Below are 14715 nucleotides of genomic sequence, written 5' to 3' on the forward strand. Positions count from 1 at the left end.
ACAAGAAGAAAGCTTGTTTTTATGCTGTTGTATTGGTTTGCCTGGGAACAAACAAATCAATAAGCAATGACATTAGTTTCACTTGCAGTAGCCTATCTACTTGTTAGAATGTGCTTTTAAAGAGATGAGATTGCTATATGATTTCATCTAACATGCATGGTTCAGAGATTATAATAAAAACTCCCATCACTAAAGAGCCCCAAAAGAAAAAAAATGAAAGCTGTGTTGAGTAGTGTTTAAAATAGTGTAGTTTCAATACACATTAGAATAATATGACAGAAAACAACTCTAGAATTATAAACTGTTATAGTCTTATAATATTTTTTAATTTAGAATAGCATTTTACAGCTCTGATAAGAGATGTACATACTGCATGTTTACTCCTTGTATTATAGTTTTAGGATATAAGTTGCCAAAAACTTCAAAATTAGGAAGACACGTAATTTAGATGCTCAGGCCACCTAAATTGTCATCTTTGGAATGAATCCCGCTATTTGAAAGAAAGGCAGTTTCATGTTTTGATAATATAAGGCATAAAAAAGTCACCTGAATTAAGGTCTCGTTTATCTTTAGTAAGAGGCAGACAAGTTCTATTTGGTACAAAAAACCTTTCAGATGACTGAGAAGAGTGCCAAGTTCAGGAGTAATGAAGTTAGAATGCAGTTAAAAATAAAAGAATAAAAATCAGGTACTGGCTCCTATGCAAAACTACCACTTTGTCTTTTAGAACAACTGTATCTTTGTAAAAGTTGTTGCAGGTGAAGCTAACATGGGATTATAGCTGAGGTCTGATCCCTTCCCCTTTCACTGCTACAAGAAACACACTAAGCAGTACAAAAGCCACTTCCCGTGGTATCTAGTAGGACTGGCACAGCTTTTTACTTGGCTGAGAATGTTTCCATAAGAAAGAAAGTATAATTTGAGAAGTCATCCTTTGTTTCCTTTCAACAGCTTAGGGGAAGGGGGAAAAAAAAAGCAGCATTTTTCCATCCACAGAATTTTCCTCAGGATTTTTAAAGGTACACTGAAAGCCATTAAGACTCTCAAAAGCACAAGGTTTTTAGTGGAATGATTCTGCTTCAACGTGAAGCAGTGGGTCAGCCCCAGTTCTCTCTATTAGACACATGAAATAACTATCAATTACAATTCCACACTCGTGATTTCAACTATAGGGCAGCTCCAAGTAACAAGAACATCTGCACCTTCACTTAGAAGTTATAAACAAGTTCCACACAGATCAAGTAAAGAACATAGAGCAAAGCAAGAAATATCCCATGCATTAAGAAGAGAATGTACAATATTTGCTCCAGTTAATTGCAAAAGCAAGAATGGAAGTTACAAAGGGCACTGCATTATAGTAATGGGCACCAGACTCTCCCTCTTCAATCACAAAAATTTATTTAATAGAAACATTTCTACGTATTGCACATGACTGCTGAAATTCAAGACACACTCATCCATCAGTACAAAAGTAAAGTCTACTAAACGTGCTTGTTAATGCACAGCAACACATGCATAGTGACACATCCAATTTCTTAACAGACAACGCATGAGGTAAAAAACAAATCTCTAGGCTGTATATCCAACATACTATCATAAAGAGACCACATTTCCAGATACATATTGGAAAAATATCCTTATTTTGAGAGCTGTTAACATGATGCATCTTTACACATTGCATGCAGTGTTTCATTCAAGAAGCCTACAACTTCCAGACTTCTCTCTGCTGATCCAGTACTATCCAGCTTGTCATACAGCATTACAGTCACACCACATTTTAAAATGTAAGACACAACGAGCAGCTCTTTCACTAGCATCCAAGCACTGAAGCGCAGAGTAGGGAATGGAAGAAAGTTTATAGAAAAAAAAGATTAAGAATACAAAAACTTAAGACAGCAGTACATGCTGAAACAGAAATGCCCATTTTAATAGAGAAATGTCGTAGGTTACAGTCCAGATCCAATACAGAACTCTAGCACCCACATCCAATACTCCAATCTTGAAAAACCTTCTTCAGAAGTTACCTGACCAGGAGACATAATCACTGTTTACGACCTTCATGTTTCTACAAATGCACAGAAATAGAATTTCTAGACACTCCAGTTGTCTAACTCAAATACCATCTCGGGAAGGCAGAACTTAATTTGCAACTAATGGCTTGATCTAGTAAACGTTTTGAATCCATGTCTAAAGGTCCTACTGAAATTCAGTTTGACAAGCAAGTTACTACAGAGTACTGCTTTCCAGAAGTATTATATCTGTATTTTCTATAGAAATTTAATATTGAAAAACAGAGGTAATGATTATGAAATGCAACTCCGGAACACGACTCAGTAAATCTGGGAAAAATCAATTGTAAATATCTATCAACTCGTGCTTCTAAGACAGCTTTAAATAAAACTGATTTTCTGTATTTTGCAAACAATTGACAAGCTAATGGAAACAATAAAACAGATGAGCTTCCAACTACTTTAAGACCAGCTTGCGGCTCTTAAGACAAGAAATTTCCTGTTTTCAAATATCTTGTGGAGGAGTATTTAGATGTATGTGGACCTGAAGTATGACTCATTCCTGGATAACAGCAATAAGATCAAATGACAGGGGGAAGTGGGGGGGGGGGGGGGGGGGAAGGAAGAATCAACACTTTAAATAATTAAGAATTATTCTAGTACAGAGCACTTCTTTTCTTTCCTTAACAGATTTCAGGATTAAACAGGAATTGATTTCCTTAACCGATTTCTTCACAAGTGCCCAAGATGAAATTTCTTTAATGCTTCTGAAACATTTAGCTGTGGCTACACTCAGTAGTATTTTTTTTTTTAATGAATACTCTGTCTGATGATCAGAGATCTGATCCATCAGCATAGATCTTGTATTTCCAATATTGCATGATGATAAAGACGCTTAACAGCTGTAGTACCTTACATAGATATTGTTTTGATTGTTCTAGATTCAAACCCAGAATCTAAAGCTAGATTAGCAGTCTATGTCAGTAAGGCATTATCACATTCAGAAATAAAAAGTGCATTTATACACATAAAGACAATATAATGGTGCACCCCAGTTTTCCAGCTCCATATCAAAAAAGTTAACTGCTTAAAGAATATAACAGACCACGTCCCTTTACTGTTCAAGGAACGTCATTAACTTTGAGAACTAGCTTCACAGACCAACAGATAAAGCCTTGAATACGCAAATTAAGGTATTCTGATCTCTGTAATTTCTTTTCCTTCACCCCTGCTCCAAGAGAACAACTAGTCCTTTAGTTAGATACAAGTAGAAGGTGCAAAAATTTTATGCTAAAAACTCACATTGGAAACACAAACTGTGATTTTTCTTCTTTAGGTACTAATGTTTCTTACGCAAGTAGTCATTTCCATTGTTTCCCCTATAATGCCCTCCTCCCTGTGCTGAATTCTTAGAGCACAGCAATTTCCTTTGTATGTAGCATTACTAAAACTGTGAAAACCTTGCTTGGAAAATCAGTTTCAGTTGTCCTTCCTCCTCAAATATGATAAACTGATTCTCTAAAGATTTTAATGGATTATTTACATGTGCATGCCAACTTCTGTAGAAAAATATTTGATCTTATCAGCACACTTTATGTGCACACAAGTTCAGTGGAAAGTTACTTCATTTAACTCTATACTAGATTCCTGAAACAGTTAATGACATTTTACATGAGTACTTGTTTTCCATGTCTTTTTCCTCCTATGGTCAACTTCAAAATGCTACCTGCCACTTCCATACAGCAATAGCACTGAAAACAAGCCCATCAAAGTTTACAATCCATTTTAGGAAAACAATAGTAGAATAACTGGATAATGGGAATTTCTGGGATTGATGAATCACAGAGATATCACTTCCCACCCCCACCTTTTTTTTTTTTTTCTTCAAAAAGTATAGATTTTTTCCTGAATTAAAAAAAGTTAGAGTCTGCAAGTAAGGTTATAGAAAATAATGCATACTGGGCAGCACTTCTTATAATCCTCCTTCAAGTTGTTCTATGATCACCTGTGGCTAATAATTTGTGCTCCGATCTGTTGGGGTTTTTTTTGTTTGGTTTTGTGGTTTTAAAATATACAATGTATATGCAATGAAATAACATTTATCCTTTACAGGGAATGTCAACAACATTTTATTTTTTTTTTTTTTTACAAAAGCAAGCTTTTATGCAGCTAGAAGTAACTATTCGCAGTTATTTTATAGAAATAGGAAATAGTTGTGTTACTTGAAAACTTGTTTCTCAAAAAGGATTGGGAGACTGTAGGACAATTCAAGAATTTTTTTCCTTTTCACTCATCTTAAAACTTCAAGCATAAGACTGATCCTGTTAGCAATGCTTGAGGACCCATCCCTGCTTTCAAATACTGCGGCACCATGTCTTTACTAACACCAGCTGACAACTCCTTAATGCTTTCAAATCTGTGGTATTAATTGGCACCAAAATGATGCTAATGCATCAGCAGCTATCTAACAGCAAGCTCCTTAACACTACGTCATTAATTTCTATACATATTACTATACACTCAACTTGAAACAAAATTAGACCATAAAGTACCATTGGAAGTTGTTTCCAAGGCACTGCACAACCGAAACAGTCAGCTTGCTGTCAAATCTTGCCAAGTTTAGATGCAAGTACAGAATATGCTTTGAAGAAAGCATTTGTTTATCAATACATAGGTTTCTAAACAGTATTTGTGCTAACCAATAAAGTCATTTACTCACACACTGAGTGAAAAAAAATAATACCATGACAAATATACCTCTATATCGCCAAGACTCAGTACAGATTGTAAAAAAAGATCAAAAAACCCCACACATAACCTAACACACCCTCTTCATTGGTATATGCCCACTCACTTAAGTACAAGAAGGTAGAAGAGATATTGGAGGAAAATGGATGGGGCTAACACCATGAAGAACCTAGCAGCATAGTTTCATTTCTTACACAATATATAAAATAGTTTTCTATTAATTTCTATTGGACACCAGAGACAAGTGTTTAGCATGGAATGATCTTAAGTGAAAAAGTATCCTTTTTAGAGAACTCTGACAATGGGACCGGCAGAGGCCTCTCAGGAAGGCAGAGACTGAGGAACAACATCAGCAACAGGAGCTACAAGGTACCTCACATAGAGTTTACTTTAAACTCTAAGTAACTGACAACTGAATTAGTCATCTTTACTGACGGTAATGTTAGATGATTATTTCTAGTCAGTTATCAATTAAGTGTAGCATATAATACAAAAAAAAAGTCAGCTAAAGGATTCCCTGGGTATTTTTTTTTGTGGACACATCATACAGCGCAGTATTTGATCAAACTAGTGTTTAGTATGTCAGCAGGAGCCTTTATCTCTTTACCACTAGATCAGTTGAGGTTACATCTGCTGGATTACTTCAGGGAAAAGGCTGATAGGAAATAGACTACTCTGTATACAGATAGAAGAAGAAAGTATTAAGCAGATGAAAACATTGGTGTAAGTTCAGAGTAAGAGTTCAGTCCTATTCACTGATCCTTCCTTTTCCACTAAAAAACGCACAGTACTTCCTTACAGTCTCTTGATAAAAAGCTGCAGCTGAATGTGTTACTATCAGGACTATCAAAGCAGCAAAGGCTGTCTCATAGCACCACACCTGGTTTAGCATTAATCCTCTTCCCCGTTTCTCCAGTTTTAAGATATTGTACAATGATAGCAGAGAGAACACTTTTTGGAAAAGAAAGCTACTCCATAGCTGCTTCTTCCGCTAGATCAACAGTACTTTGGGATGCATTTTTACATCACGATTTTGCCTTCCAATTCCTTTCCACCCTGAGTTTTCCCATCACTGTGTTCTGAAGAAGGCAGCCTATTTTTCATCCCAATACCCACAAAAAAGTTTCAATGATACTCTTCACCTGCTATTTTAGATTACACCTGGATCATGAGCTGACAGAAAAAGCTTGTTGGTTAAAGGAAGGAAGTATATTGATTGAAAATAATGACTGAAATTCAGTATGAATAATGGGTATGACAACAGTTACAATTTCCTGTATGCACTGATACTTTCTAGCACATATGTTAAAAGCCACTAAAATGCAGTTGTATGTAATGACAGGTTGAACCATCTGGTACTGTCAAACATTTCTGATTAAAAAGTTAGTTTTTAACAGCTTTCAGATTTGTGCTGGAAGTCAGTCATAAGAAGTCACATTACTCAAGTGAAAATGCACAGAAGACCATATTAGCATATTTCTTGTAGTTGCATAACCATCTTTTTAAAAAAGTTATCTGTCTCACTAATCACACTAACACATACATTCAGAAAATTACTATTTGATAATCTTAAAAGAACCAAACTTGACTTGTCACACAACACATACGGAAATTAACAGTATCTTTGAAATATGTGTCTTCTACAATTGTTTCCAGAGGAGACCAAACCAAAGGCTTAAGACATGACCTCATTCTGTAGTAAATAACTTAAGATTTTAATACATGTAGGAAAAGGACTGCCTCTATCATCTTCAGGAATAACTTTTTAAAAGTTGCAACTTTTAATATCGAAACACTTGCACTGTTTTCTGTGGAAATTATTCTGTAACTGTATTAAGGTGCAAAGTTACTGAAGAGCTCATTAGAAGAGATATACTGTGCCTTAAACCATAATACTGATCATTTGCCACTGATCCTAGTGTTCCCAAAGGCCAAGTTTTAAAACATCAAATACCTATAAGGCTTTGAGCAAGAGTCAACACCAAAATACACTGCTGGTAAAAATGCCTGAGCAGTATATATGCTGAAAATACGAAGATTCAAGACACATGCTTTTATGATACCCATTTCAATGTCTTAAAGCAAAAATGCTCCATGCAAAATCATTGAGCTGCAGAGAGAGTGTTCTGTAACCACCACCTAATACTTCAGCTGAGAAGTCTGAAGTCAAGAGTTCTACTAGGACTGTAAATTTTGGAGCTAAGAAGAAAAGATCCATAGTCAGACTATTACAGATTTTAAAATTTCTTTTACACTCTACAGAAAACACAAGTATAAGCTTCCTTAATTTCAACATGCTCCACTGCAGGGCAGTACGGGGGTAGGGGGAAGGAAAAAATCAGTCTTACAGTCAGAGATTGCAGTTGCTGTCCTGAGACTCAAATTAAACAGTGCTGATGGGATACTTCTACAATATATATGACAAGAATCATCAAACTTTTGACTGACACTTGAATGCACAAGACAAGTGCTTTAACTGTATGTACACTACAAAACAAAGCCATGTAGACATGTAAAGATGTGTCCATAGAAACACAGTGGACACAGATTCACATGGGAGAAATGTATTTTTTATAAAAAAAGATAGGTCCAGTTACAGTATATTACTAAAATCAATGCAACAGCATCTTAATGTATGAAGACATTATAACTGAGAAGTTAATTACTGAATTACTGGAAAAACATGGCAGTAATAGATTGATTTCCCTTTTTTGTTGTCTCATCCCTGTTTTGAGACTTACCTATAAGTATTCAACATTCAGGAATAATAAATATCAGAAAACTGTCAGTTTACTTGACTGAAAACTAAGTCTGCTTCATCAAAGTTGCGACTTCTTTGCTGTACTCACATTTCTTTCAAGTCTTAAGTTACAATTTGTTCCATACAAAAATGACTTGTAATTGTGAAATGCTGCCCTAAACTGATGTTAGAGCAAAGCATTAGGATGGCACAAATTGAACAGCCATGAACACAGTAAGCAGACTAAAGCACACTGTTTCATTTTTCACTATTGTATTTAACACTATTTTAACTACATTCCTATGGAAGTACTAAAAAAAAAAATAAGTCTTTGACACTGTTCTTCCTTACCTCCCACTCTTTAGCAGCATCTTCAGTAGTAGATTCTTCACTAGTTTCAGGCTCCTCCTTCCTTTTTACCACTATAAATCCAGGTTCCCGAACAGATTCCCCAGTATCTTCTGCATATATCTCTGGACTCCACTGGATAAAGAAGACATACAAGTGATCTGTCCTAGAGAAGTCAAGTAATGATACAGAAAAGGAAAATAAGTTAAGTTTGTGATCTTTTGGGACATGTCTAATAATTATTAAGTATTTAAGGTTAAATTGAAAATACTTACTACTTCATGTTTTACTAAATATTAAGAGACACATTTGAAAAAAGCTATTTAGGTTTTTTTTTTTCTTCTTAATTATATGAAGGAGACACTGCAGGAAAAAGAGGAAACAAGTTGGCAACTGACTAGCTGTGTTTTCATATAAAAGTAAGGCCCTTCAACCACTTTTGTCCCACTGGAAACCTCTGTTTATAATTGAAATAACTTCCAAAATAAAACGCAAAGATAAATTTTATTTTATTTACAAAAAGTTACATAAAAACATAAACAAAATTGCAATTTAAAAATGTCTGCACATCTGTTTTCCTCATCCATGAAGAAGAGCTGAACACTCCAAAGGCATGTAACCAAAATTACACAGACTTTGAGAATTACTACAGGTATGAGGAAATAAGTGGAGACCAGTGACGAGTGGTGTTCCTTAGGGGTCAGTATTGGGACCAGCACTGTTCAACATATTTGTTGGTGACATGGACAGTGGGATTGAGTGCACCCTCAGCAAGTTTGCCAATGACACCAAGCTGTGTGGTGCAGTTGACCAGTTGCAGATACTGGAGGGAAGGGATGTGCCATCCAGAGGGACCTGGACAGGCTTGAGAGGTGGGCCTGTGCAAACCTCATGAAGTTCAGCAAGGCCAAGTGCAAGGTCCTGCACATGGGTCGAAGCAATCCCAAGCTCAAATACAGGCTGTGCAGAGAATGGATTGAAAGCAGCCCTGAGGAGGAGGACTTGGAGGTGTTGGTTGACAAGAAGCTCAACAGAATCCAGCTATGTGCATTTGCAACCCAGAAAGCCAACTGTATCCTGGGCTTCATCAACAGAAGTGTGGTCAACAGGTTGGGTGAGGTCATTCTACTCCTCTATGACACTCTCATGAGACCCCACCTGGAGTACTGCAATCAGCTCTGGGACCCCAGCATAGGAAGGACATGGACCTGTTGGAGCAAGTCCAGAGGAGGCCACAAAGATGATCAGAGGGCTGGAGCACCTCCCCTATGAGGACAGGCTGAGAGAGTTGGGGTTGTTCAGCCTAGAGAAGAGAAGGCTCTGGGGAGACCTTACAGCAGCCTTCCAGTACCTAAAGGGGGCTTACAAGCAAGCTGGAGAGGGACTTTTTAGACGTGCGTGTAGCGATAGGACAAAGGGTAATGGTTTTAAACCGAAAGAGAGTAGATTTAGATGAGATATAAGGAAGAAATTCTTTCCTGTGATGGTGGTGAGACACTGGCACAGGCTGCTGAGAGAAGCTGTAGCTGCTCCCTCCCTGGAAGTGTTCAAGGTCAGGTTGGACGGGCCTTTGAGCAACCTGATCTAGTGGAAGATGTCCCTGCCCATGGCAGGAGGAGTGGAACTAGATGATCTTTAAGATCCCTTCCAACCCAAAACACTCTGATTCTATGAAATAAGGCTGAAAGTGTGCATATATATATATATATATATATATAAACTAGATAAACTACAGACTATTCTAACTGCAGTAAGTACCAAGATTCGAAGTTACCTCCTCTGTTAAGGTATCTGCCACAAATGGCATGGTGCTCCAGTTTGGAAGAACAAAATGCCCAAATTCCCAGAAAAAAAGTTATTTAGAATCTTAATAGATGTCAGTCTATACGGTTTTAGAATTTCCTGTAGGTCCACAGATGAAGCATTTAGAAAAAGGACACGCAATTAATCCACTAGTATCGCTTCATCATGGAAAAGACAGCTTTATGGCTCTGGTTACCAAGAGTGTGAATATTCCTTATGTCTCTTCAGAGATACTACAGTGAATCTGCATGCTGGATTAGCATGAAGAACAATATTTGGATTCCACCCCCCCTTACTAAATCCTTGCAAAACTGAGTACTGGAAGAACAGCAAGAGATACAGAGCAAAGTCTCTCAAAACTGCAGATATAATTTTCATGTGCTTCTGCGTCTACAATGATACAGCACACAGGTATGTAATAATAGTCTCTGAACAGGGTCAGTTATTCAAATTCACCCTTGTTAAAATTAAGGTTCCTGGGTAAGGAATGAAAGGAAAAAAAAAAGACAAATCTTGCTCTGACAGTAAGAGAGAAGAAAACATTTCAGATGCATAAGGCTAGATAAGTTCTATGACAAAGAATAAGAAGCTGCAGGCTCCTCATGCACTGAACAAGGTATCAATTTTGAAGCATTACACATAGAAAAATGAAAAAAGATAATCCTGATTTTAACTTAAAACTTGAAATTGTGTATAATTATAGCAGTTAAAGTAAATAAAACAATGTTTAAGGAACTCCAAGACACTCCCTAGACTGGCTCATTTGAGATTAAGAACACTGAAATAATGCAGGTTTGTCAGATACCTGCTTTTTTCTTTCTTACCATTAGGTGACAAAGATAACTGGGTTAACATTAAATATTTTGACCTATGCAGAGTACCACTCAGCAAGGTTAACACTGAATTAAGAAAACAAAAACTCCACTACCACATGTGGTATTTTGTGCACAAAAACACAGGACACACATTGGATAGATAAAGAACAGATTACTAATTTCCCATGCAGTTAGAGAGAGAAACCCTTCACAGGCAGACTAATTTCCAAGATCAGATACAGACTGTAAATTAAGAACTATTTCTTCTGAAATAGGTAGTAATCTCTGCTTTATGCTGAAGATAAATACTTGCTCTACTACATTAGAAAGTGAGCCAAAGAGACAGTAATCATTTTAATCAGCTGACCTAGACATCATTGCCATATGTGAAACATTTATGTTTTCAAATGAAATATGGTATGAATAGAACAAGAAAATTTGAGTTGAATGTAACCACAAGAGATCGCCTGGCCCAGACAGGATTAGCTATACCGGAATGACAGGCATTTGTCTCAAGAAATTGCATAATCTCCACCACCTAGGGGTCACAGGGATTACGTTTAAAAGCAGGTTAGTGATTGCTAGCACAGACTCCATCCTCCTGGTTGAAAGACTCAAATATTTTGATGTAGTTTCAGCCCATTACACATCTCCATTCACAGTGGACACAAAAAAAGAGACTACTGCCTTTCTTGTGGTAGCCAGCATTTAAGTATGAAATGATTTTATGTTTGTAATCCACCTTTTCTCCTTTAGATTAAAGAACCCCACTTACTTCTAATTTTCTTTATATGTTACACTTTCTAGGCATTAATTAGTCTTGCTGTTTTCCTCTGGACTCTCTCCAATTGATCCATATCTGTCCTCAACTGCAGTAACCCAGCTGGACATTCTATGCCATTCAGCTCAAAAGAAAAGATGGAAAAGTGACTTGATCATTGTGTGTAGGTATTTATACAAGATGATAGCTGGCAGGTTTTTTGTTGTTGTTTCTTTCTTTTTACCCCCCCCTCTTCTGACAAGGATATAATAATCACCAATACCCCCCAAAATCACATTCAACTTGAAAATAAGTCACAGTTTCCTAGCAGTAAAGATTATTTAAGAATTCAAGACCATACCAGTGAGTGAGCATGGACATCTCATGTCTTTGAATCCCTGAAACAAATTTATATATTTTTCCATTAGATACATTTTCCACAAAAGTTGGAAAAAGTTTTGTGTTCCATATATAAAGATAAAAGAACCCCAGCTAGCTCTTCTGAACTTAGAGCTTCAAGAAGTAGAGAGAATTTTTAGAAAGTTTCCAAATAATGGGAAGCACAGATAATGACAATAAAAACTTTGTTGCAGAACTCACTTCCTTCACCAGACACCACTTACTTGAATCCTTCTTTCATTATTCACTTGCTACAAACACAACCCAAAATAATACCATGAGAAACTACTGGCTGAACCTGCAAGTAACTCAACTAATTCAGTAAAACTTCAGTATGGTAATGAGGTATTCCAGTTACCTCAGTTGTTGACTCTTTTTTGTGTTGCTTTGCAGACACTGTCACTGAAAAGTTTTGCATGGTGTAGAAAAAAAATAAAAGGTCAAAGACCTATTAGGGTTTGATTTTTATAGTCTACCTCCTTCTTACCTTTCTTGGGGAACAGCAAACCAGTACTCATGTTTTTTATCCCTCTGTGCATACTGTTGCATTGATGCACTTGCTTGCGAAACAAATGTTTTTCTCATGGGTTTTCCAACCCTGAGACGCAGAAACTTGTGAGATCGATGTCGTCTTTTCTCTTTTGTAAAAGAAAAACCTATTAGTAAAGAAAAAGTAAGCTATCCACAATGTACAAAAGAGCTTAACAAAATTGTTAGCCAATACAGGTATACAGGATGTGTATATATACATACATAATAGGAGATGAGCTAACACAGGTAGTAATAATTACCTGTCCTTTTTGTTACATAAATTGCATCAGAAGAATTAACTTCAGAGTAGAACACATTTGATTAATTCTAACATTCATTTCTGCTTCCAACCTCAGATCACATGACAGTCTTTCATCCATGCTTGAAAGTATTTCAGAAGGTATTCTCAATGCATATCCCTCAACACTGCATCAGGCATCCCTCCCACTGTTAAAAAGATACTCCATATACATGCAAAAGATACAGTGTTAAATAAGTACTTAGGCCTTACTCACATATGTCAAAGCTGTTCATTAGTTACTTTTAATTTAAAAATGAAGAGTTCTGGCATTACTAATAGAGGATTAAGATGAATTTTAATTTGTTAACTATATCAAACACTTCAAAGGTATGAACACCACTTCAGGATGAAGTATACTGGATGCTGTTGGTATGGAATTTTTCCCTCCAGCAGTATATTTAATTGAACTAATAGAATTATATGATTACCCTCAAGGTCTGGATTGTCAAATCAGCACAAGGTAAAGGAAGAAACCTTTCAAAAATTATTTATTTGCTAGATTAATTGCTCAAATCCTAGAAAGTCACAACAGGCTCTTTAAAGCAAGGAAGGATAATACAAATTTAAGAGCTCTTATGATCAGCTATGACAACAAAAAATTTAGCCTACCTCTGGTGTTACATGTACATACAGAGTTCCAATTTTCTAGGATACTCATCTTTTCTTTACAGCTGAAGTTCTCCTTCAGTCTCTACGCAGACTACAGATACACTAAGCACAGAAAACATCACCTTCTTGATCTATAAACATCTCTACTGTATTTTTTTCTCAATCAGATTTTCACCATAAAGTCTGGATAGCATTGTTCCACAAAATGTTTTTTTCAGTAAACATTTAAATGTGTGCCTCCTAATTTTCAGTTACAATATTTTAGAATTATACCTGCAGTATACAGTATAGTACAAATAGTCATAATATGCATGATTTAGACATAGTTTATAAGTCTGTAAACTCAAATGTAAATTGTCAGATTAAAAACCCAAAACAAACAAAAAACCCTCTTTGATAGGACTGGCACACAAAATTTGTTGCAGTATTAAACAAGTATTCTTAAAATGATCTGATATTTGGAATTTCGGTCCTTCAGATACAGCAGTCTAGAACTTCTGACAGACAGAAAAGTGGGATTTGTACCATACCTTAAAAAAGAAAATGAGTGAGATTTAGTTCTGGCTAGCAGAGAGAATGAAAACAAACAACTTAGCCCTGCCCTCAGATCTTTTTGAGATGCTCTTTTTCTTGGTGTGTTCTCCAATATATTTTGGTATATTTGATACAGAATTAATCAGAAAAAATATTTTAACAACGGCTACTGTATGTCATGCCTTTTCTTCCTTTCAATCTTCCTTTCAATATCCAGCTAACAAGCAGCAAACAGACAAGTTATCTTTAATGGTATTTCAGCTTGTTTATACATACACAAAACTATAGGCCAGTGTAACTTCTCCAAAGTATCAACAACATTTAGCTTTTATTTCAGTCCAGTGGTTAAATGTGAGTGTCTGTAAAAATAGAAGAGAATATAAGAGTCTCCTGGATAAAAAAAAAAATCCAAGGGAGGCCTTTTTAACTATTCTAGACTACTCACAGTTATCAACTTACATTGCATCACCTGTTCAACATTCAAGACAAAATGATCATTAATCCAAACTTGGAAACATTTGACCTCTGAAGATCAACAAAAGGTAGTTCCCAAAACCTAGATACTACAAACTCCCACAACAGAGAAGATAAAGACCTATCTACGTAACTTAATGATATAAAACTCATAGTATGACTGCTTCAGAGTTTTTGTCCAATAGACAGGATAAGTATTTACAGTGCCTCAATTTAATGACCTAGTGTTTTTTAGTGATCTACTGTTAATAGACCTGTCATATTTAGTCTTTGGTGACCTTCAAGAGTTAAGCAATAGATCTATGCTTTTACCTTGGCTCTATTTAAACTTGCCTGTAGACAAAGCCAGTAGAAGCTTCACCACATCTATTTAGATTGAGAAATATTAATTCATAATTTAGATTTGCATTCTGCTAATATAACATGCAAAAATAAGAAACATACAATAATTCCAACTGAAGTTGGACTGAAGTCATTGGCACAGTTCTCAAAAAAATTATTATTTTAAGATGATTTTTCTTTCTAATTTAACTCCACAACATTCAGTGAGGCTGTAGGACCATGTGCAGAAGGTTTCTAGCTAGCACCCCTCTGTCTGACCGTATGCAGACACTTATTTTGAATATGTAAGTACATATTGTGTG

The 14715-nt window shown here is 36.0% G+C and overlaps 1 protein-coding gene across 10 annotated transcripts in view; it reads right to left on the reverse strand.

Annotated features, from left to right (window-relative positions):
* OXR1 (oxidation resistance 1) overlaps positions 1-14715 on the reverse strand; it is a 297931-nt gene that overhangs the window by 27195 nt on the left and 256021 nt on the right. For 9 of the 10 annotated variants that reach the window (XM_074810861.1, XM_074810964.1, XM_074811420.1 and 6 more), the window contains 2 exons: positions 12110-12278; positions 7849-8011 (listed from right to left, as the gene is read on the reverse strand). In XM_074810861.1, coding sequence (XP_074666962.1) covers positions 7849-8011; positions 12110-12278 — 332 coding nt within the window. The remainder of the gene's footprint in view (positions 1-7848; positions 8012-12109; positions 12279-14715) is intronic. The other variant, XM_074810729.1, reaches the window with a different exon arrangement.

This window comes from Strix aluco, chromosome 1 (assembly GCF_031877795.1).
Source record: "Strix aluco isolate bStrAlu1 chromosome 1, bStrAlu1.hap1, whole genome shotgun sequence".
NCBI classification, from domain to species: Eukaryota; Metazoa; Chordata; class Aves; order Strigiformes; family Strigidae; genus Strix; species Strix aluco.